Source organism: Lissotriton vulgaris, chromosome 1_1 (assembly GCF_964263255.1).
Source record: "Lissotriton vulgaris chromosome 1_1, aLisVul1.2, whole genome shotgun sequence".
NCBI classification, from domain to species: Eukaryota; Metazoa; Chordata; class Amphibia; order Caudata; family Salamandridae; genus Lissotriton; species Lissotriton vulgaris.
The window spans coordinates 501,988,666-502,014,242 of NC_141685.1; the positions used below are offsets into that span (position 1 = coordinate 501,988,666).

The window sequence follows — 25,577 nt, forward strand, 5'->3', positions numbered from 1 at the left end:
CTTTTTTAGGCGGTTGACATTCTCTTGCAACATGGAGCGTATGTAAACGTTCAAGATGCCGTCTTTTTCACGCCACTGCATATTGCAGCATACTACGGACACGATCAGGTAATCCATACACCTTTTATAACGCCCCTCAGTCGAACGCAGAAGTGTTTCGTTTTGGCCTTACTTGAACATTGAGACGGTTTCCGACACCTTGCCGCCTCTGCAGAGGGGCTGTGTGCTTTGACCCTTGCAGAGTGGCACGGGTGACCTCGCTGTGCATTCTGTCCTCGCGAGGAGCGCGGCGGGTCGCTCTGGCGAGTTATTCATCAAGTGACAGATGATTGAAAATGCTCTGCCTCCATGGTTCAGCGCCTTGAAGGCGAGGCACAGCATGTGCGGCCCTTCATGGCCCATCTTCTTAATGTGAAGTTATTTCTAGAGGGTGGCCGCGGTGATTTCTTTATTTACTGCATCGACAGAGACGTTTGCTAGCTTTGCATGGGATGTTTTGAAAAAGAGGCACAGTCTAATGAACGATGGCAAGAAGCGTCTGGTGGCTTTCTGTGATAAGGGCCTTTGCTTTGGGAAATGTCCTCGGAGCTGCTTTCTTTAACCTTGCACCAACGTTTTTGCTAAAGATAAATCTTCATCTTAAAATCTAAAAGGTCGTCCTAATTTCGGTTCCAGTCATTCAGTGTCATTGTTTCGCCCCAATGTATCCAATGTTTAGGTGACGCGCCTCCTGCTGAAGTTTGGCGCGGACGTGAATGTCAGCGGAGAGGTTGGAGACAGACCCCTGCATCTGGCGTCTGCCAAAGGGTACCTCACTATTGCAAAGCTCTTGATGGAGGAGGGAAGCAAGGCCGACGGTAAGGCATGTCCGAACAGGAGTGAGTTTTTATTTTGTAACATATATTTTTTTAATGTGATGTATGTGCCCTAAACACATGAAACGAATGTATTTAATTTAGTTTTCTTTTAAACCCACGAACCTAAAGTATCAACCTCTGATCTCTGCCGGGTGGGGGGGCGGTGGGGGTGGAACATCACTTTATAGATTATGTCACTAGGTGTCATAAAGCAGACAGGTGATCCATCCAGTAAGGAAACTCTTTGAACGTGTATCTAAGGCAGGGGTCTCTAACCTTTACATAAACATGATATACTTAAGTTCCATGAAAATCATCTTGTTCCACTAATATTGTCTGTGTTGTAATAGTGATTGCGGGATATAGCAAAGGGTTCACCCAAACGTAGTCACTGGGATCTGGGTAATAACAGTACTGAGAAAGGGGGGTCCCAGCAATCAGCAATAAATAGAAACCATTGAATACAAATAAATAAAGAAAAACGTAATTAGTCTGCACTGTTGTTTATTCACAATGTAGGCATACGTTAGTCATCCAAAATGTCTTACGTATGCCTACATTGTGAATAAACAACAGTTTATTTGTATTCAATGGTATCTATTTATTGCTGATTGCTGGGACCCCCCTTTCTCAGTAATAGTGATTGCGTCAGTGACCATCAGATGCCCGGCTACCAGCTGTGATCACGTCAGTGCATCGAGCAGGCTTGCCACCAGGAGAGTCGGAACGGTTTATCAATTTAGAATGCTTCTGCATAGGTAATACATACCAGCCATAGCTGCAATACCACTGTCACCATGGTATAAATATAAGTAATTAGACTTCACAGTGCAGCACCATTTTTCCTTCAGATATCTGCTATAAATGTACTTAGAAAATTCAACCATTTTTTTTCTAGAAGCTTATGAGTTTTGAAAATGCACATACTTTAGTCTTGACTACATAATTTTGGTATGCACATATGAATTCAGGCAAGAACTAACTTTGAATTTAGTAGTCTGGGCTGCACACTGGCGAGCTACTTACTGGTAGCAGGAGAGCTGTGAGTAGCCTGGTCTAAACACTGAAGAAACGTGGATAACCTGCTTGCTTCGAGAAGTGGCGGTACTCTCCAATTGCAAGTATTGCATTTGCCCCTCTGCTGAGTAGTGCATTGAGTACCGGTCCATTTAGAGCACTGCTCACAGAGGAACGTGTTTGCTCTGAAGCCTAGTGACCTAGGTTGCATGACGGACAAGCAGGACTTGCATGAAGGAGTCAAGCATGAGACTGGTATTTGGCTGCAGAGTAAACGCCATAAAAGAAACATAGACTGTTTGTCTTTAGACCTCATCTGAATATTGGGTAGTCTTGTTTCCGTTTTCAGCGCCTGACAAATGGATTTACAGAATGATGAGCCCTGTCCATCAAAACATATACACCCAAACCTATTGAGTGTGCGGGCAGTAGCTGTGCAGAGGTTCATCTCAGCCATCGAGGTGGCATATATGCCCGGAGCTCTAGCCCAAAGAGCAGGCGCATGGCCAGCTTGTTGCATTTAAAATTGGTTAGCATTAACACGTGTTGCAGCAAGTGAATGCAACAAATGAACCTAAGTCTTCGTGGCAGGGTCGAACCTCCAAGAGACTATAGAAAAATATAGAACAACATTGCACATTTTGCAAAACGTTTTCATTTTGTGTCCTCCTGAAGCTGGGCAGTCACAGAATTAAACATACTAAGGCCCATTCACAAAAGCATTTATAATTATGGAAAATAAGACTACAGGAATAATATTTTTACTACTCTAACTTGCCTTTGAGAATTTGCCCTGAAGCGCTCAAATCCTTATTAGCAAAAATGCAAAGAGGCTACAGCCATTGGAATAATTGTACTGAATATTTCCTGATTATTCTCGTTTTAGAGACTTTGGGGCCAATTCACAAGGATGTCATTAAGTAGTCCACCATGACTTTGTCAATAGGCCCCACTGGTGCTAGACACAGACAATCTATCACACAGTCACAAACATTATAATTGAATTCAGAAACTTGTAAAATAATCAAAGAAAGGTGCACCCTCACAAGTCCGACATCAATCACATCTGAATATCTGTATAGATAGAATAATTCAAATGAGATGTCCGACTTGAGAGGGTGCATATTCCTTTAATATTTTAAAAGTGACTTCTTGACAAAGCTGGTTTAGTTTGTTTACTGACTGAGTGCACAACCACCCATCTCTATCCATTATTCACACAGGACTCCAATGCTTTTACTTTTCCATTTCAGTTTGCGGTTACAATTAAATCAAAGTATTAGTTTGAAGCAGTGGCAAATTAAATTAAGATTGAACAGTGTGTCAGTGTTGTTGCTGCATTGTTGAAGGGCAAGATACAGACATTCAGTCACTCTTCGTCTTTGAAACTGTCTATCGCGGTACATTTTCGATCCAAGCGTAGCATACTCCAAACAGAAAAATGCTGAAACATAAATCCAAGGCCATACAAAAAAAGTCAGACTTTTTTTTTTAAACTTTAGTTTACCTTTGCTGGACTTCCCCTTCCAATGGTGTATAGACCCCCCCACCCCCTAAATATCTCGGTGTCTATCTGCATCATCAGAGTTCTGAGATAATATGGCTGAACTATGGCCCTTCTATAGATAAATTACCTATGTTAATTGACAAATGGCTAAAACTATCTCTATCCATTGCCGGTAGAATTGCAATAATACAAATGTTAGTCCTTCCGCGTTTTTATATCTATTTTTAAACATTCCAAAAGCGCTAACCTACGCATTCTTTTACAACCTTCGCAGTGCACTCACTCATCTAATGTTAGCGAGTAAACACCCTAGAATTAGTTGAAGTATCCTAACCTTAGCCTATGAATGTGGAGGTTTTGGAGCCCCAGACTTCCACCTTTAATATAGCCTTATAGCCCACCGTAGAGGGCTATACCGTCTATTAAAGGCCCTCTCCAGCGTTAAAGGCCCCGAGCCAAAGGCGAGGGCCTTTAACAAGGGAGAGGGACTTTAATAGCGGTATAGCCCATCTACGAAGGGCTATAAGGCTATTAGAACATTCTGTCACTAGAGGACAGAATGTTCTAACAAAAAAAAACAAAGCCTTTTGGAAGCGTGAGGGGATTGGAATCCCCTCAGGCTCCCTGAAGCCTTTGTTCACAGCCAGAGCTGTGAACAAAGAAACAGTGGAATGTTGGAGCTCCAGGCTTATACCAGCCATTATAAGCCCAGAGCAATCCATTGTTTTCAATGGAGCTCCCAACATTCCAATGTTCTAATATCTAATAGCGCAAGCGCATTCTACCTACTATTGGTATCATTATGACACATGACTCCAATTCCTTAAGCCAGAGAGCTCACAAATCCACCCTTATCCACTGGATACACTTTTATCAGATGGATTACCCGGAAATATCTCGGACATCCAAACGATCGCAATCATGTGCTGGGCATGGACTAACGGCCTGATTCATCAAAGACCCGTTTTGCGAGTCTATGATAGCGATTCATAAGGAATCGCTATTACAGACTCGCAAAACGGGATTCATGTAGGAATCGCAAAAATAATTGCGATTCCTACACATTCCTTATTTGCGATTAGCAAATTGCTAATCGCAAATAAGGAAAAACTCCCCATTCATTCCTACGGGCCAAAAGGCTCATAGGAATGAATGGGGAGTATTCCTTATTTGCGATTAGCAATTTGCTAATCGCAAATAAGATAGCGATTTGAAGGGTGCCAGGGGTGTCCAAAGGACACCCTGTAGCACCCCTTAAATGCACATTTGAACAGGTGTTGCGCACACACATGTCCAAAGGACATGTGTGTGTGTAACATGCAAAAGAAAAAAATGCACTAAAGTGCTTTTTACTCTTTTTTCGGAATTTACCACCAAGTCAGACTTGGTGGTAAATTGCGACCAAATATTGCGATTTCGCAATTTCTAATTGGTTGATAAATTGCATTTAAGGAATCTCAAATAGAGATTTCTTAAATGTAATTCCTCGCAAAATAGCAAAATCGCTATTACCGATTTTTGCATTTGGGATGATGAATCCCAAATGCAAAAATCGCACTCGCAAAGGGCCAGATTCTCAGAATCTGGCCCTTTGTGAGCGCAATTCAGCTTGATGAATCAGGCTGTACGCTCCAAAGATACCTTGGTTTTGATCACCTATTCTCTCCACACATTCCAAAAGCCAATTATCCATGGTTAACCGTTACAACTGAAACACTTACCAAGAAAACCCTACCCGCTTACCATTTACATAAAATAGGAAATATGTTTGCCAAGGGATGATTGCGCTCGGTCATGTCACTTGTTGAAGGCCAAGTTGACACGCCAATAGATAGGTTTATACTACATAGATTACACAGCACGATACAAGCCAAAATTCACAATGCTCATCTAGAACCGCCTGAATTCCACTCACTATCATTGGCAATTACGACTCCCAACGGCACACATTTATTATCCAGACTTTACCACAAAGCGTTCAACATGAAACCTGTTACTGACAGCGGGGCCAGAACGGCCTGGTAGAGAAACCTGGGCACCCCGTACCAGACAAGACGTAGTTCTACTGTTGTAATCAAGCCAGATTAGTCTCAACTAATCATCAACACAAACTTTTACATTTTTAAATACTTATATCGATCATATTCCACCCTATACTTAATGTCCAAATTTGACCCTATCAAACCCTGTAACTGCCTTAAATCTTCAGCTGAGTGTGCTGACTTCATCCACTTAGCATGGAACTTTGCACCTACACTAGCATATTGGGAGGAAGTGTTTCATGTCTTGTTACAGATGGTGGAGGCTGAAGTGGAACCTACTCCACTTACAGCCTTCTTGGGGTACGTCCAACAACTACCAAATGGAATTTGGTGACACACCGCCATTGCACTACTATTAGCTAAACGGCAAGTATCTATGCATTGGGGAGCCACAACCCACACCACAGTTAAACACTGGATACAAGATTTAGTAAACTGCTGTAATACAGTTGATATACATGCCTCTCTCCAGCCACCTGCATCTAGACCTAACAACATTTGGCAGCCGCTGAGCTCATACTTACAGTTGTTTCCATTGGGGATTGGAAACCACTCCCTGGACTAATGCACATCGCTGAGCAAATCCAGCAAGCAAATTTGACCCCAACTGAGTTGCACACAATGCTTGGCCTCCTTCCCTCTCCCCTCTCCCCCTCTTTCCCTTTACATACAGCCTCGGAGTGATGGAGAACAGCATCTCTCACTAGTGAGCACCCCCTCCTTGCAAATGGGTACTTTGCTTTTCTGACAATTATATGCTCTGCACCATAGGTATCCTGCGCCCTTCATTGTATACTTTAATGTTGCACCATAAATACGTTTATAATGTACAACAAAGCGCAGTGAATCCTGATATCTGACCCACTTTAGGTTATAATGTACACTCTCCTTTTTTTATTCAAGACACAGTGTTCTGTATTTGTTGTATTATGATATGATATGTAAAACTTAAAAAAACAAATAAAAAATGTTTTTAAAAACGTTAGTTTACTTTCATTTCATACTGCACCAAACAATATTACAGTGATCTCCAGGGCATCAAGGATATTCACATAGATTGTGCTATTTTAAAGGAAAATGATATTCACGTTGTATAGAAACCACCAATAGAACTCATTAGAGCAGCTGATCGGAAACTACTTATCCCGGGTGATGTAGTAGGTGAGACAATGCCACATATCATGATGCTATCTTCCTGACATTTATTTGAAGTCTTCATTTTTGATGTTATTGACACTTGTTGGACTTGGCCCTTTTGGCAGGTTCACCCCGAAACTTTTTTCGTTCTCCTAGCCTTTTTCTGTAACCTAGTGTTGGTGATTTTAATCCTCTGCGCACTTTAGCACTGTGGCCCAGTGTAAAGTGTGTGCGCTCTCTGTGTGGTGAGATGGGCCTGCCCTTCCATAGGAATGCATGGGGGATATGTGTGTCCCTAGTAGTTTCTGATATGAGAGGAGCGAAGGGGCAAGTTTGGAATGTGCGAACTCGTGGGGATAAATGCTGCGCAATGGTGTGCGCAGATTGATTGTGACTAGTGTAGAAGTGCCACTTTTAGAAGTTGGCATTTCTGTGTGCAGTGTCTGCCTGCCTGATGTGAATTGTATGTCTGGCTTGTGATTGACAGGGGCTGGCCGGTGTGCTTGGCTCCAGGAGCCAGGATGGGTTTGCCCGGTGGTGAATATGAGATCTGCATGTAGATGGGAGAGAGGAGTTGCACCTGGGACCTGAATAGGGCTGTGCCTTCCCTCCATAATGCTGGCTCCTACCCCTGTGGTGCGCCTGCTGTCCCTGGCCTATCCTGTGAATAGAGGAGAGGCGCTGAGCAAAACAAAGTGCTCAAGTGCTCCTGAACCAGCTGTATCTGATTCTCTCCTAGCCCTGTGCTGTGTCACAAAGGGATTTAGCTGTATAAATAAGGGTCTGGGACCCCAAGTAAATGTTCTTGTTTTTGACTTGAAACTACCATGGGCCCGCTGTTGCTGGGGCCCAGGGGAAGGCTTGCCTCCCTGGGCCCTGCCCTGCCCCTGGATGCTTAGAGGATTTTCCTTGCTGGGAGCTGTTTTGCTCCATCTTTGATGTCCAGGACTTCCTGGACCGCGTTCCCTTTGTTCTTGCCTTGAGGGTCTGGGGCTGAACAGCGCAGTGCAATGCTGCGACCCTTACTGAGGGTATCCCCCTCGTTTTGCGTTTATTTTATCGTGCGCAGGTGCCCACTATGCGTCTTCTTTTTGTTTTTGTACTGAATGCAGGTGCCCACCCCGCTGTATATTTGTATTTTCGATTGTGCCTACCCCTCGCTTCTGCCGGGAAGGGATCATCGCCACAGCCCGTGACAAAACAGGAAGTCAGGCACTGTAGTGCCTGACGGCGGGCGGGACTCCCGGTTTCAAAGGGAAGTCCTGTGCCCGCGAGAGAAAGAGAAGCTGCCCGGGAGAAGAAGGGCACCTGGTGTTGCAGGGCTCCCATGGTTGAGGGAATGCCCCGCAGGCACCACCCAGTAAACCTCGAAGGTGGAGGGGGTGTGCGAGGTGAAGAGACCGCCGCCAGAGCGTCCCCAGTGAGGGAGAATCCCAGACTATTCCTCCGCCCCAGCTGGTGAGTTCCGGAGAGAGTCCTGGGGGGACAGGAAGACTCAGAGCGGCCTGGCTGTCAAGGGGGCCGCTTCAACGCTGGGCCCATTATTTCCAGAGCCTGAATGGCTCCACCAATGGCCACTTTTGTGTCAAGGGCTGGTGGGGGGGTCCTGAGGTCCCGGGGCCCGTGTTCCCACAGAGCCAGCACGCTCCAATGTGTGGGCGGGTGCCATTGTTGTCAGAGCTGACGTGGCTCCACCGAGGGGCAAGCTCTTCTTCGTTATTTGGGGCCATGATTATTTTCAGAGCCAGTGCGCTCCATTTGGGCAGAGTATTCTCAGAGCCAGATGGCTCCAATGCCCCACAGTAATTTGTTCTAGAGCCAGTGCATGGCTCCAGCAGAGGCAATGGTATTTCAAAGAGCCCTAGCAAGGCCCAGAGGGCACAGATGTGCCAGGGCCCATTTGTTCTCTCCCCAGTTGCGCTGCACCAGCGCGGGCAGCTGCAACGTGATGCGCAATTAATGTGAGAGTCCCTGAGAGGGACAGAAGTGGCACAGAGGTGCCAGGCCTTCCCCAGCTGCACAGCAATTGGTGCCTGCTGCATCATTTAGGCCCCCATGTTATTGTTCTCAGCTGCTCAGCAAGTAGTGGCCAGCTGCAATATTTTGGTTTGCGCAGATGGCGCACCCCTGGCTGTTGCTGCCTAGGCAGTGCACCCTGACATTCTGGACACAGGGCATTTGAGCCCCTTTGGAGATGGTCAGTTGGCCAAGGAGACTGCTAGATGTATAGGGCGCAAGGCCCTAATGTGATTGATGTGCTCATGCGATGTGGTGCTAGGAAATGTAATGCATTTAGTATGTTTTACGCACCCTGTTTCATACCTCTACATATGGTTTATGATTATGAGGTTGCTTTGCATTTCATGTGGTTATGGTAGTGAGATTATGTTTCACTGTGTGAGGTACGCCCCTAATTTGAGTTCTACTTAGGAGGTAGGGTCTAATGTGTTTAGACTAGTGAGGAGATTGCATAATGTGCTTATGCTGGTGAGGTTGGCAAAGAATGTAATTCGCGCCTGATGTGACTATGCATAATGTAGTTTATGTTACAGGTTGAGGTGGACTACAGTCATTACCAGTGGTTACCGGTTGTACATTTATGATCAGATTTACTTTTACTAAGTTCACTTTGTGATGGTTCTGACAGTGGTCCATGTGACCCTGTCAGGTGTACATAATCCCTTGTAAATATTGCCCAGTGCCAGTTGTCTCAGTTGTCCCAGTGTATGTTATGTGTTTACTATTCTAATGTGTTATGAGAATATCAAGGCTATTTTTATATAACCTTGTGTGGAGTTCCTTTTGTAGTGTGCCTGGGATGTTGTTGCTATGTGCGTGTGCAAATGCTTTACACATTGCCTCCGGGATAAGCCTTACTGCTTGTGCCAAGCTAACAAGAGGGTGAGCATGGGCTTTAGCGTGTAACTTCCTTGCCCTGACTAGAGTGGTGGTTTCTGCCTGGCTTTGGCGCAAGCCTTAGCCAACCAGAAATCCCATTTCTAACAACACTGCTTCATTTTATATGTTTATGCAGGACAGTCTCTGATCATAACCCTGTTTTACTTTTGTTGGGTTGCAAGTGAAAACCTTGGAGGATCCTGCATTTCATAATGTGATTGGAGAGGCAGTGGAACAATATTTTCAGGGCTGCACAATTTCAACTGCGTCTCCTCTGATGGAGTGGGGTACATTCAAGTTTGGGATTTGGGGATGTTGCATAGCAGAAACAGTAGGGGTAAGGCATACCCTGGTGAAAGAGATTGAGAAACATGAGAAGGTGCTGCAGGAACATGAGTTGGTAAGGCCAGGAAACATGGGTTTGAAACAGTAACTTTTAGATGCCAGGGAACAAGTAGTGGTAGATACTAAAAAATTAGTTTTTCGACTACAGAGAATGTATGACCAGGGTGCATGCGGAGCGTGATAAGGCCGGAACTCTGTTCGCCTGGCTTACTATCCTAAGAATAAAAGCACACAGATCCTGGAGACGGATTCAGAGGATGGCACACACCTCAAGCTACTGGAGACCTTTAATAGCAGATTTAGGGATTATTATGAAGAGTTATATACCACCCCCCCGTTCAGAGCTCCCACTCCAGTTTATCTCTGTGTTCCTAGACCTGTTGGAATTGGTGAAAACTACTGAGGAAGAAGCGAGAGGCCTGGGTGAAGATGTTAAGATTCAAGAAGGGATGGCTGCTATAAAGCATGAGGCTAGAGGGAAGGGTCAAATGGATTCTTTATGGAATGCTTTGCTGCTTATATGGAGGTGCTGGCACCGAGATTGGTGAGTCTCTATTCGGCTCTTCTTGAGGTGGGACGTTTGCCCCCCACCACTGCAGAGGCATTGGTAATCCTGTTGTTAAAACCAGAAATAGCTCTGCAGGGCTTATTGTCCTCTTTTCAAGCTAAATTTGGATTATAAAATACTTAGTAGAGTTTTGGCAATGCGACTGTTACTATTAATGCCTAAAATAATACATACAGCCAGTCTAGGTACATCCCATTCCGAAATGCAGCTCATAATATCAGGAGGGTGCTGGTGATTAGGTAATCAGAACTTGAAGAGAAAGAAAAAGCATGATTTTGGCAATGGATGTAGAAAAGGTATTTGATAGTCTTTGTTGGGATTACATTAACAAGGTGCTCATTAAAATGGGATTGGGTAACAGGTTTGTCCAATGGACAAAGCTCCTGTATGCGACACCTACCGCCCGTCTCTAAATGGGTAGCCATATCTCTGAAAGGTATGTGGTTGGAAGAGCAGCATGGCAAGGCTGCCCTTTTTCACCATTATTGTTTGCAATTGAGGTAAAACCACTTGCTTCCTATCTGAGGACTGGTGAAGTCTACAGGGGGCTGGAAGCACAGGGCATCCAAAACTATTCAGTGTTATATGCTGATGATATACTGTTAATCCTTAGAGATGCAAATGCATATTTACCTCATGCAATTAGCCTCCTAGATAATTTTGAGCAAGCTTCAGGCTTGGAAGTTGGAACAAATCTTATCTGTCCCCATTAATGAAGGATGTGCACGGCGGTGAGGTCTAACGGGGCTTTCTTGGGAAAGAACATGCCTGAAATATTTGGAGGTTCAACTGTATCATACACCTTCTGATTTATTGGAGGGTAACATTGGCAGGGCAGTCACATGCCTGTATAGAGTTCTGGAGGACACTGCTGCTTTCAGTGGCAGGACGAATGGCAGTAGCAAAAATGGTGATATTACCCCGATTGCTTCCATTTTTTATAGCACTACCTATGGTGATACCTTGTAGGGTCTTTCAGGAACTTGATTCACTGTTGATTTGTCGAATATGGCGAACAGGCAGGTGCAGAGTGGCCTGGCTTAAATTAAAACAAGCAACATCAAAGGGAGTATTAGCAGTACCTGATTTGGAAGCTTGTTACTTAGCGTTACAGTTGCAATGGTTTGAGAGGTGTGGCGCCGCGGCCAGGGTGAATGACTCCAGAACCTGGGGATCACGGTTCGATCCCCGGGGCCGGTGACAGATTAGCCCAGCACCATGTGACTCTGGGCAATAGCTTGCTTAATCTTCCCGACGGCCCCCAGCGACTAGAGACCCTAACGGGTGATGGTTTGCGCTTTACAAATGTGGATTATTATTATTATTACAGTGAATCCACTCCCTGAGATTTCTGGGGGAGGCAAATTTGGGGATAATACCAGATATAGATGTGTTATTAAGAATACTTTTAGCCCCTAGGAGACCTGTGCAAGGAATACCCCCAGCTATGAGGGTTGTGTGAAGCTGTTGGTGTTGTACGCTCCAATGAACCAAGGCTCAGTTACCCTATTCTCCGGATATCCTGTTGAAAGGTTTGGAGCAAATTAACCTGGATGTTAGAACTTGGGTCTCTAATTGGCAGAGGTAGGTGCCACTGTCCAAATAGGGACCCTTGCTTCTAGTCAGGGTAAGGAAGAAACCCTCTGAGATAATCCCTGCTCACCCCCTTGGTCGCTTGGCAATATGTAAAGTATTTGTACCAACACACACAGTAGCACAGTGAAAACACCAGAAACTGACTCCACAACAGTTTAGAAAAATAAAGGTATTTAATCTAAACTACACAAGACCAAAAAACAAAAATCCAACATACACAGTTCAAGAATATGGTTTCAAAAGAGCTCTTAAAGTTGCGATAAAATTTGCCACAGTTGCGTGAAAAGTTCAAAGTTGCTTCACGTTTAGCCAACAGTACCTTTAAATGTGACAAAATTCCAAAACAAAAGCTGGTGCGGTGGAAAACAAGCAATGCGTCACTCCTGAGACCTTGGGGAGGCGATGCGACAACCCCGTTCGATGTAGCAGGCGTGCTGAGGTGACTCCAGTCTGTATGGGGAGGGATGCGATACCTTGTATGGATTCCGGTGCGGAGGTTCTGTAGTGAAAACGCTCGCAAAGGCACGATGCGATGATCTTTGGGGCTGCGACAATCTCCGGGGTGACGATGCGCGGTCCAGCGGCGATCTTCCTCTCGTAGCTTCTCGATGCTATGACTCTGAGACGATGTTTTCCAGTGACGTGATGCGGTCCGCAAGCAAGCGGTGCGACGATCTCGCCCAGTGACGACAGGCTCTGTGACGATACTCGCAGCGATGGTAATCTTCCCACACCGGACTGGTGCATCCCCCAAACGAAGGATGCAACGGCTCTGGCAGTGGCAACAGGCGCTGCGACGATCTCGGCCTTTGTAGCAGCGGGAATTTTCTCGCACTGACGGGGATGCGCTCCACAAGCGAGCGATGCGACAAAACTTGTAGAAAGCCTTTCAAAACTTGGTTTCCAGCTTCCCAACACAGGTAGAACTTCCTGAGGCACCACAACAGGCCCAAGAACTCTAGAAAGGACAGAACTCTCACAGCAGATTTCAGGGAAGCTGGGGGTAAAGTCCTTTTGTTCCTAGGACTTCTTAATAGGGAGACAGCTATTCTCAGGCCCTTGGAGATTATTTAAAAAAAGGAGACACAGCACAAAGCAAAGTCCTTCCCCTCTACTAGGCAGCAAAGCAACAGCAGGTCAGTCCAGCAGAGCAACAGCAGGACAGTCTTCCTTCTTCAGTTTCAACTTTCTCATTGGCAGAGGTTCCTTCTTGATTCCAGGATTATCTAATTTTCTGTAGTCAGGAGTCCTGTGCTTATACCTCTAAAAGTCTTTGATCCTTTTGTGCAGGAGGGCTCTGAGCCGGGTCTGAACCAGTTCTGAGTGTTCCTTGAGCACTTTGTTTTCCTGGCCTCTCCTTTCCTTTCAGGGAGAGGGGCAGGGTCGTCAGCCGACCAGCAGGAGGTGGAGCCAGCATTGTGGGAGGCCCAGGTGCTATCAACTCCCACCACTCAAGATGCAGATACAGTCCATTCAGCCTAGGGCTGACTCAGCCAGCCCCCTGGGGATCCCAGTCTCTGTCACTCTCAAACCAGACAGTCAATTCCCAAACAGGCCAAGGAACACAGAAAGGTGAGACAAGAGAGCAGCAACTTTCTAAAAGTGCTGTTCTCAAACACAGGATTTAAAAACAACCTTTCCTAAAATATGTGTTATTAAATTCTGAGTTCAGGGATACCAGACTTGTATGTCCTATCTTGCTCCTATGGGAAGATATGCTGGTAGCCACTGTAGCCAGGATTCCCCATGATAGCCGATAGAGCAAGATAGCCTTACAATAGTGAAAAACGAAAATGGCTGTAATTCACTACCAGAATATGTCACTTGCACTAGTGCATGCTCTACCTTTCACGTACACTGAACCCTGCCCAAGGGGGTACCTTGGGCCTTCCATAGGGGTAACCAATGTGTACAGAAAGGGAAGGGTTAGGCCTGGCCAGTGGGGACACTGACCAGAAGGACATGGCAGTGCACAGACTGCACACAGGCACTGCAGTGGCAGGCCTGAGACACCATTTTAGGGCTACTCATGTGGGTGGCACAATCAGTGCTGCAGGCCCACTAGTAGCATTTGTTATCACCAGCCCTGGCACACTCAGTGCACTTTACTAGGGACTTCTTGGTGACACAAATATGCCAATCATGGACAACCAATCACAATAACAATTTACACAGGGAGCACTTGCACTTTGATGCTGAACAGCAGTGGCAAAGTGCCCAAAGCATCTAAACCAGCAAAAACGAAATCCAGCACAGCATCAACAATACAGGAGGCAGAGGCAACAAGATAGGGAGAAATAACGCCAAAAATGCCAGATCTAACACTGGGCATAAGACTGAGAAGTTTAGCATAATTGCCTAAACAAGGGGTGCATATAATAGGAGATCCTTATCGGGATGGGATGCTATTAACATTTGAGGAATTTTTTGACTCTTTTGAGATCCTGAGAGGGCAATTTTTACTGCATCTGTGATAATAGCCTGGGTGTCCATTCCTGGGGTATAGGTATAGTGGATCCACAATTGCACAGTGCTCGTCAAATGCTGTGCACAAAGTTCGGCCACATTAAGGCGGTGTCATATATTTATCAAGCATTATGGAATGATATAGTAACACCCCTTAGCGAAAAGTGGGAAAAGGACTTGGCGCTACCCATACCTAAAGAATACTGGGCGAAAATTCTTGTGAATTAAAACACCGTATCCAGGAATGTACGATTTAAATTCACTTATTTTGTCACTTACATAGGGCATACCTGACACCTGGGACATAGCTTGGATTTACAAGGACACAGATGTGGCATGCCCTAGGTGTGGCGAACATGTTGCAGAAATGTTGCACATGGTCTGGTCCTGTCCAGCATTGGTGGAATACTGGAGAAAGATAGTGACCTGTATAAATGAGGTGAAACAGAGAACAACTGTGTGTGCACTGTGGTTTGTCTGTTAGGGGGATATCCAAGACCTGCTAAGTCTAAATACATGACACAGTTTCTTGCTTTTGGCTCTGGTACTTGCCTGACAAGAGATAACCATGCATTGAAAGGCGGTTTGGTCCACTAGTGTAGTGAACTGAGAGGAGAACCTGATCCGGTGGATGGGCTATTAGAGTGCAGCTTTGTTAGTGAAGTAAAGAAAGGAAGAGGATCAATTGACAGGGTACGTGCAGTGGATCACTTGTTATATTATCTAAAAAATCCAGATGATGAATCCAGGGAAGAAATTGTATAAAAACAGTACAAATAACTATAGAATTGGAAGGGATGGACAAGTATTGATACATGATGTTATGGGGACTAGACTTTTGTGCCAGGGGTATAGTGGGTTTGCTATTTCCCTTCCAAGCTGGAGGCCCCTTCTTGGAGCACACACACTGTTGGAAAGGCATCCTGTGCCTTGGGCACCCCCAACCTTTTGCTGACTGGTACAGGTGGTTACTGACTCTGGGCTCTGCCTAACCATGCACAACGCCAGTGCTATGCTGAAAAAGATAACACTTAGAATACAGTGAAAACACCTACATACACTAGGGTACACTATGGGGGAGCCTACCCTATAAGACCCTAGAACATAATAGGCCAAGCGGGATTAAAACTACCACTCAGTCCCTAGTATATAATAGGGCATGGCAGATTAGAGGCCAGCAGCCCTTTCTCCTACTGCTGAGGTTGAGGTCAGTTTAAAAGTAGCCCTGTGTTGCAGGACTGCTTTTAAAAAGTAAATTATGCCTAAACTCACCTATGGTATTTGGAGCACTTAAAAATGAAAAACCTAACATTTTGGGGCATATTAGGTACCCCCGGGTTCTCCCCTAGGTGTCCCAGGGGTAGGGGATCAGGTATTTATTAGGAGAACCCTTATACAATTAATTATATATGCCCTGGGTTAAGTGAAATTGCACATTTCACTCCCCACATTGTGATAAAGTGCTGCCTAAAATTGACTGTGGTGCTAGAAGCACTGTGGTAGGATGATATGCAATATTTATACATATTCAGGCACCCTAAATGCTTCACAAGTTGTTCCTGGGGTTCGGGTCAGGAGTCCTTGAGATATAGGCAGAGTACTTTTAAAATATGTTGTTGCTGGTGCTGAAAAATGGTCCGTCATTTTTCCCATTGCAAATCCCCTGCCATATAGGTTAACATTGCAAGAAGTTATTAACTACTAACTCTTGATAGGAGAAGGCTAAAATTCCCATTCAAAGACTTCCCAGAATGGTATTAATAAAGTCAACAATATGATATTTACATACAAGAAGTTATAAGAATTACTTGTTTGTAAGTCCAAATTCAGCCTACCAGTGGTCTGTCCTGATTGGTCAGAGTTAAGTGGATTTGCCAGGCTTCTCTGAAAAGGTGATAAAGATTCCTCAACCTGGAGAAATACCAGTGGATTTTTAAAGGTTTTGTCCAAGTGGATTGTGGGAACTGAAGTCATCACTGCTCAAGGACCGTCTTGGAGATTCCAGACCCTTGAAGTTAGTTTGAGACACTTTGGAACCCTTTGGGAACTTCAGAAAGAAGTTCCAGAAGTTTATAGAACTTTGGAGCAACTTTGGAAAAAAGCTCCATAAGGGGACCAACTCAACCGCAAGACGGCCTGCCATCCAGGTGAAAAGTTCCGTAGGTCCTACTTCCAAAGTTTGACCGGAAGTAGTCAATATCCTAGGCCTGCAAACACTCACCGAATCTGACCTTGTGAAAAGCATTGAGGGACCCTGTGAGAAAACGCTCCGTAAAAGTTTCTAAGTCCGAACAAAGAAAAGGTGACCTGGAGCAAACGCAAAAACCAAGCTGCCTGCCTTCAACCAGAAGTCAGCCCGGATCCTTGGTTTGTCCAGCTGGAACGCTCCGGAGGTCGGACTTCCATAACTTTGGCCTGGAGCTCGTCGCAATGCAATCTGGCGAACCCACACCGAGTCCGGACTGGTTGAGAGCTTCGACAGGTCCCGGTAAGAAAAGCTCCAGATAAGTTTCTAAGTCAAAAGGTAAAAACTTTGACCAAGACCTACCTACCTCCAAGGGTAGCAGGGCTCCATTGCGGTTGGCCTGAAACTTTGACTTTGACCTGGACTGCCGCGACCAGATGTTCCGATAAGGCGCTATAGGTTTCTATGTGCTAGATACTGCAAAATCTTTGAAAATTCATATGTCTCGTTGCCTACAATGTATTTTTGTCATTTTGGTGTCATTTTAAAGAGAAAACTATTTCCTATTTTTAGAAATTGGTGTTGGATTTATCTTATGCAGTGGTGTTTTAAAATGATTTACATACCTGTCTTTGAAGTTAAGCCTGCCTGCTCGCAGCCATGCTACCAAGGGTTGAGCATAGGAATAATTTTCTAAGACCTATTCTGAGCCCTATACTGCGTTAGTGGCCTACAATTTGCTCCTACCAATAATCCACTTCCCATCTCTCTCTCTCTCTCTCTCTCTCTCTCTCTCTCTCTCTCTCTCTCTCTCTCTCTCTCTCTCTCTCTCTCTCTCCCTCTCTCTCTCTCTCTCTCTCTCCCTCTCTCTCTCTCTCTCTCTCTCTTACCCCCGCCCCCAATGGCCTCAACTGTGGCTATTCAATCACAGTATACCTGGCCCTCCTCGAGTCAAATACTGTATTCATTGTACCCAGCACCGCCAGCATACAGTATTCTGTGAGGTTGTGGGACTGGAAGTGAGAGTGGTTTAACTTTTGGCACTGGCCCGTATTATCGAGAGAATAATTGTCAAATCTTTCTGAGTGCCGACACATAGTATTATAAAGAATATGTCGTGCTTTGGGTGGATGCCTGTCTCTGTATCAAACTTCTTGCACATACTAATCCAAACTAGCTGTTCTTCCGGTGACATAAATCTTCATGCCAAAGTCACTTAAAGCATGAGCTGATATGTTGTAAATTTGGGTAGCTGATCCTGTTAATTTGGCCAGGCCGCCCCAAAATGTTTCTGGGATACTAGCTGCTCACAAGTCAGATACAAAAGCTCATCGGCTCTCTCTAGGTGCAGAGTAAACCCTTTAGCAGAGATGCCCAGCTCTGTGGTTTATCTGTAAAAAACATAAGTGCTGGGGCTCTCGTCAGGAGGCAGCTTGCACCAGCCCATTTCTCCTGTTACAGCTTCCTAAATCAGAACCAATTACTAACCATGAAAGTCTGGAGAGGATGTGGCATAACGGTCAGATCTGTCCCCTTAGGAGCAGGTGAACCAGAGTAGCGCGCTTACAATTCCCTGATTGATTGATTGGTTGATTACAAGCCCCTTGCACTGCCGAGATGTCACTTTTCTCATATTAAAAGTGACACACCAATCGCGCAAGGGGCTTGTAAATAAGCCTATTAATCTCCCGTAAATGAATGCGTCCTTAACTAGTTCTCTTCAAAAGTGCTGGTGATGATTGCATGCCTGTGCTGAGCACCTGAAACCCTTGGCTCAAATTAAGCACTGGGGCCCGAGTTGTGTCATGGAAATTGCAGAAATTGGAGGACTTCAGAAGTTTATGCACGGTCAGGTGGTTTTAGATATTGTGTCTTCAAGAAGGTAGTTCTGCTTACTGGCACTCTGTCAGGCTGGATTTTCACGACATTTAATTCTGGCTTTGCTAGAATGGAAACTAAAGGTGGGGGTAAGCGATGCATTTGAAGAATGTTCATGATGGAGGTTTGACATGCAAGGGAGCAGAGGGATTTATAGATACCTGTAAACATGAAGATACGATGGTCCCAAAGTGCATAAAAACTGCTTATGAAACTGCTCTGTCTGCATCATTTTGGCCTATGCGAAATTTAGCAAATGCCCAGTTTCAGATCACGCACCTGTGGTGCTCTCAATATATCAACTCATTCATTTTGGTGAAGTGATTAAGAATGCAAAAATTATTTTGTATACGACTCTTACTCTGCAGAACCTTTCCTGGTACAATGTATGCGACAATATATGCTGCCCCCTTCAGGCACTTTCACTATATCGTGCATATGAGATCTTGTGCTCAGATCACCCCAATCGGCCTGTACAACAGTGGTACACCTGACCATTTCTACCAAAGTTGCGCCTTTTTTCGAACGACTGCTTGAAATGTTTGTATTTGGAGCGCTCAATAGTACGTGCAAACAGTAATATGTATACATACATTACGTTACATTCATATAGTGTACTTTTTGTGCTGAATTCGTCGATTACATTTTGGTTAGCTTATTGTGAAATTCCCATATTTTTGAATATATATAAATACATATCATTATTTTAGAAAATAACAATTTGAAGAAAAACATTCCCGCCACAAAACAATGATGCAGAATTAAGGAGCATGCTTCAAGCTTTTGCATACCCATATACTTATCTTGACTTCAAGTTTAGTTTGAAATACTTGCTTCATATGCTTTAGCAGAACTCGACCCATTTCACAATCGTTTTTTGTGAAGAATCAGCGTAGATTCGGGCGTTACAAATATATCCGAGAGACAAATGCCAGGCACTGGTATTGTACGTACATTGAGATTGCTGCTTTGACGCTGACATCCGCTGGATTTGACCTCAGCTTGAAAGTTTAATAGAATGCGAATTGGCAAAACCTATTGCTTTGGGTTAGAGTCTGAGATTGACATTGCTGAAAGGTGCTGTCTCTGTTGCAATGTTTTTCTGCTGTCGATTCTGTTTTTTGTAATGCTGCACATTGTCGAAGGTTTACTGGCGTCCTTAAGGATTGTGGAAATGGGGCAACGTGCCCCTGGGGGATTGTTAAGTACGACTTGTGCTACTGAACGTGCCTTCAAAAAGCAGCAGCAGAAACATCACACACAGTGGGCAGCTGCTGACAGGGCAACATGCTGTTCAGATTGAAGCGTTCCCTGCAGCTGTTCACACAATGTCATAAAAAGGCACTGCATCTCACGCGCTGTAGCTTTGTGCACCCCACTAATGGATGGAGAGTACAGTGGCTCTTCCTGTTTGTACAAAATATGAAACGAGAGACCAGCTTTTACCGACAATCAGTGCCATCTGTTAGGCGAGTAAGTGACCCAACGCCTCTAGGTTTTAAAAGTGACATTTATTTAAGAATAAAAAGGTGTCAAAATACAATACACGTGTATAATCATTAAAACAGTATATCACAAATGTATTCCAGCATAAACATATGAGAGAAAATAAAAGATAGCAACCATTACAGTAGGCGACAAAAGTATAATATGAAATATAAGCACATAATACTTTAGAGAAAAATAAAACATTAGATAAGTTATGGAGGTTTGAGTACTTCTTGTTAGGAAGGATGTGGTGGAGAATGTTGTTTGGCACAAGTATCAAAGAATGTTGTGACAGGTATCCATAGCTGAACTCTCTTTGTAACCATAAGTGCGGGTGAGTTGGAGAATGAATCCAATCTATGATTGTGGCATACATCATACCACCAAGCCTTGTATGAGATTTTTGAGAAGTCTTTTTAATTTATTGTTATTTGTTGGAAGGCGACTGCTATTAATAGCTCAATTATTTTGAAATTAGTCGCACTCTGATCCCAAATTGGTGAAAGGCTGCCTAAAAAGACATTTGTTGCAGAAAACGGGGCATTTGTGCCAAAAAATTAAATTTATTTGTGACAAAAAACGCTTCCAAAAATGATGTACTATTGAACATGAAAAAAACATATGGAACAGATCCACGTTAGGCGAAGTGCAAGACCAGCAAGTGTTTGGTGTGTCAGGAAACATCTTGTTTAGGGATTGTGGTGATAATAAGAGCCTATTATATACGTAAAATAATGTTTGTGTCAAGGTGGCTGCTCTTGAGGATTTGCGTATTTTGGTCCAGATATTATTCCACATTAATAAAGGCCATACAATAATAAAGTCTTTCTCCCAAGCCACTTCAATGATTGACTTCTGTCTCAGTATGTTAGTGGATTGAAAAAAGTTGTATAAGGTTGATGCTTTGGGCTGACTGTGTAGAAGAGTGGAGAGATCATTATGTAATTGAGTAAAGCTAACCGTGGAAGCATTGTTGGATAAATGCATGTATGTATGTAGTACGGTTTTTCGGAGAGTGTGATACTTAGGAAGGAATGAGGAGGGTAAAGTGTATATCTGTTTAAACAAGGAGAAAGAAAGAAACTCTTTATTTGAGAATAATTGGTTGATCCATATTAAGCCACGCTGTCTCCATGTTTTCCAATAGAAGGGCTTGTTACGTATCAGTAAAGTCTTATTGTGCCATATTGTAGAGGATAAAAACGAATCAAGAGAATCTTGGGCTAAGGGGTATAGAGGCTCAATATTTTGGAGGTAAATTTGAATAGTGGAGTGGACATTGTTTGGGGCTTACAAGAGAAGGAGAGGTATTCTTGAAAAGAAAAGGGAGAGGTGAAATGAAAGTTCAATTAACGTCCACAGGGGAGAATCGTCTGTAGAGTCAAGCAGCCAGTATGAGGCTTGTCGTAATAGAAAAGCTTTTTGATAACTGGAGAAATTAGGAAAATTGACCCCTCCTTCAACTTTAGGACGAGTTAACGTAAGGATGGACGTAGGTGGTTTCTTCTTGTTCCATAATAAGGAAGATAGCACTGAGTTGACAGCTTTAAATAGTTTAGTTGAAATAGGGACTGGAATGTTGGAAATGGTGTATACATCTATGGGGGAAAGCATCATCTTTATAGTATCCAGGTGGCTCCACCAAGATAGATAAAGAGGATGCCATTTAGTTGTGAGGTCTGAAATTTTTGGAATGCAATTATCCATGCATAATTTGACTGTGCCTTTAATGGTCGGCGTGACATTTAAACCCAAATATTTGATATGAGACGGTTCCAGGTAAAGTTAGTGGAGGCAAAATCAGCTTTAAGGGTATATTTAGTCAAGGGTAAGATTTCACACTTATCGCTATTCAGCTTGTAACCCGAAATTAGTAAAAAAGATCGGACTTCCTCTAAGAAGGCAGGAATTGACTCACTAGGACAGGGGTCTCCAAACCGGTCCTGGAGGGCCGGATCCATTCCAGATTTTTTGGATATCCCCATTGAGATACATGGAGTAATTTAAAAAATCTGGCATGGATCCGGCCCTCCAGGACCGGTTTGGAGACCCCTGCACTAGGATTTGAAATAAAAAGCAAAATATCATCAGCGTATGCAGCCAGTTTGACATTGGTTAAGGGGGTTTGAAAACATTTGATGTGCATATTCTGGCGAATTTTTGAGATAAAGGGTTCAAGGGCTAAATTATAGAGAAATGGAGACAACGGAGAACCTTGACGCACTCCTCTGACAAGGTAAAAAAATTGTGATATAAGACCATTAGCACATACAGCAGCCCGAGGATTAGAATATAATAATGAGAATAGAGAGATGAAGTTTGGGCCAAAGCCGAACCATTAGAGGGTGAAAAAAAGATAGTGCCATTCCACTCTATCAAATTCTTTTTCTGCATCTAGGGTTATGGCTGCTAACGAGTGATTGAAATGCGAGGCTTTAGATAAGATGTTGAAAACGAGTCTTGTGTTATCTTGTATGACACGTCCTTTCACAAAACTGGATTGTTCCTTACCTAATATTTTCGGACGAAGAGGATCTAAGCGAAGGGCTAGTGCTTTAGAGAAAATCTTGTAATCTATATTGACAAGTGAAATAAGTCTAAAGTTTTTGCAGTATTTTGGATCTTTTCCTTCTTTGGGGATTAAACATATGTGAGCATCTGAAAAAGAACCCTCAGATTTTCCTAGCGAGTAAAAGGACTTAATTATAAGGTGTATTTTGGGCATTAATAAAGTAGAAAATGAAGAAAAAACTCAACAGTGAATCCATCAAGCCCTGGTGCTTTATCTTTTTTAAGATGTTTAAATGTATCTAAGTGTTCTTGTTGTGTTATCTCATTTTTCAAGAGTAAAAAATCATCAGGGAGCTATTGGGGTTTTTGTAAAGTTGAGAAAAAGTGTGAAAGTGTGTGGTCTGTGGAGTTTGTTTCAGAGGAATACAGTGTTTTGTAAAATAAGGCAATTTCCACATCCTTGAACTTTAAAACTGAATTATCATCGTAAATAGAATTAATATTCAATTTGTTCTGTTTAGTTTTTAAATAGTTAGCCAAAAGTTTTCCAGCCTTATTTCTACCCCCCTAAAATTTAGCGCTAGATTTCAATAGATAAAGCGAGGCATTATCCGTGGATTCCTTACTAAACTGTAGCTTTGTTTTAATAAGGGGATTAAGAGTATCTTTTGACTTGGATGTGTTAAAAGAATGCTCCAGTCTCTTAATATCTTGGAATAGCAAACGTGTGCGGTTACGAGCAATCCTGCGTTTTTTTGCCACATAATTTATAATAAAATCCCTTGACGAGGTTTGAAGGCGTCCCACATAACTGAAAATGGTAGGGACTCCATTTAATTAATAAGGAAGTACTCGACTGAGAAGGTTTTAAATGAGGACGAAAAAAGTGGAACCTTTCTGGTGTAAAATACAGTTTGCGCTCAAAGTAAATACTCTCATAAGACTTCGTCCTGCTTTGCCTATGGGTTTGCACAGAGGCAAAGTCTTAGAAAATCTATCCCCATTGTTAACAACTAAGACTATCCATTCCAATCAATCACATAGGCTATATCCCATAGTTACCATATCTGCAGTAGGTGGGTACTGTGGTTTTCTTAGTTAAGGGCAGATGATGCACTGCCAACAAATGGGAATAATCCCTTTCAGCTGGTAGTGACTGAGTTTTTGTGACTAGGTTTTGTAAATATCGCTTCAGGTGAAACATTTTTGCTAGTCTTTATCTAGCAACCTATTTAAATAAGAAAAGGGGATTCCCCTTTGAGACCCTACCTTTACCAAATGTAGTATTTAATCAAGCAAATTACTTTAATGCTTACTGCTGTAAATATGACCTCCCGCACAGTATTCTTTCTGTTCTACCTGCTTTTTCTTTTGGGCTACTCATTTTTAACTATCAGCATATCAAGTACACAACCATGCTTTTTATTAAAGTTTATTTATTGAGAGAGATTGGTACTAGCCTGAACTAGGCCCAGGATTTCAGCTGGGCTAGTTACCTGCATGCACAGGGATGTATCATGCAGCACCATTGCGATGCTGATATGACCTGAGAAAGAATATTAGGCTGGATTTAAGAGGCTCTACATGGGTACTTAGTTAACAAATATTCTTTGAGAGTGTAAAAAGCATCAACTGTGAGGATGACAAGTTGATGCGGTTAAGGGATTGGCAGTTTAGAGCTGTGTAAGTTAGGTAGATAGTTTTATCGCAATTTCATTTTCAAATGGGAGATTTTTTAAGGAAGTTGAGACACACATGTTTGCATGGCTTTGATCTAGAGATGAGTTTGGATGGAGGGAGACAGCTTTGAAGGGAGCCATACATTTTTGGGTAAGTCATGTACGGAAAGGCATTGTCAAAGCCAATATTTTAATTGAAAATGTCCAGAACTGAAATAATGAAGTCGTCTTTGGTCGACACTTATGAGACTTTGGGCTCTGACCTGTTAAAATGTCCCATTGTGTTTTGTTTTCGGAATTCTAACTTTTTTAACCTCTGCTGATAACCTTCCTAATGGAGTCCTAGTCGCTGTGAGCTACTTTTAAAATGGACTTAAGCTGCAATTGACAATGTCTACCATTAAAAAGTATGTTCTTCTGCTGCACTGCTGGGTCAAGAGCCTTTGTGCTTGTTATGTATGAACACAAATGCATACATTCGTATAAAGTTGTGCACGCTGAATGGGGAGAATTGATTCAGTCTGGTGTCTGTGCACAGTTACATTGTCACAGATGAGACCCAGAAAAAATTGCTTGTGACCTGCTTATGACTTATTATTCAATTGTGGATCAACACAGAAAATCCCCCTTTTTTTGTAATGCAGCATCTATAATGCTTACACATTTTTATACTTTGGATACAAAGTGCACAAATTGCAAGCTTTGATCGGCACATTATAGAAAAACAATTGTTTGACTTTTATTACATTTTTCTGGGCCCTGAATGCAGTCAGTTAGTGTCAGTGTCCTTCTACACGCTTTCTTTATGGATTTTAAATTACAGCAAATGTCCTTGAGCCAGACTTAATGAGAATCATTATTTCATATGCCCTACTGGGCCAACTGAATTACTCTGCTTGTTATCTGACATTTCAAAGCCTTTTCAGACTGAGAGGCGTAAAGCTCAAATTAGAGGTCCTTCTCAACCTTTGTTGACAACTCCATCTTGGAAACTCAAAGATCACTGTTCAGGGGGGTTAGAAAGTTTAAGTGCCACTCCCACTAAATGCCATCTAATGGTAAAGGGATGATGTTGAATCTCTAAACTGAGTAGGGATTCCTAGATCTAGACCTAACTCCCCTCATTTAAAACCCATACACAAGGAGACACTTTGAAAAGAGGGCAACCACTACATGGGAAGGTGAAAGATCCACAGTGAGAATTACCCTGCCTGAAGTACTGGAGCCACTCTTGATTTGTACCCTTTGACTCATGTGAATTCTGTGTGGAGGGTAGACATGCCTTGGGCCCTGAAAAAAGAGTGCCCCTGTGGACATCTGTGAACTGGTTGTGACTGAAGTTGTCCCATAGCTCCTGCTGGACACTCAGACAAGCTGTGTGGAGGAGAAGGCTCTAGGGTGGT

At 43.4% G+C, this 25,577-nt stretch overlaps 1 protein-coding gene across 2 annotated transcripts in view; it reads left to right on the top strand.

Moving 5' to 3' along the window:
• Window positions 1–25,577, top strand: part of LOC147747399 (serine/threonine-protein kinase TNNI3K) — a 2,862,006-nt gene that overhangs the window by 1,058,575 nt on the left and 1,777,854 nt on the right. For both annotated transcript variants that reach the window (XM_086953863.1, XM_086953861.1), the window contains 2 exons: window positions 10–108; window positions 719–857. In XM_086953863.1, the coding sequence (XP_086809989.1) occupies window positions 10–108; window positions 719–857 (238 nt within the window). The remainder of the gene's footprint in view (window positions 1–9; window positions 109–718; window positions 858–25,577) is intronic.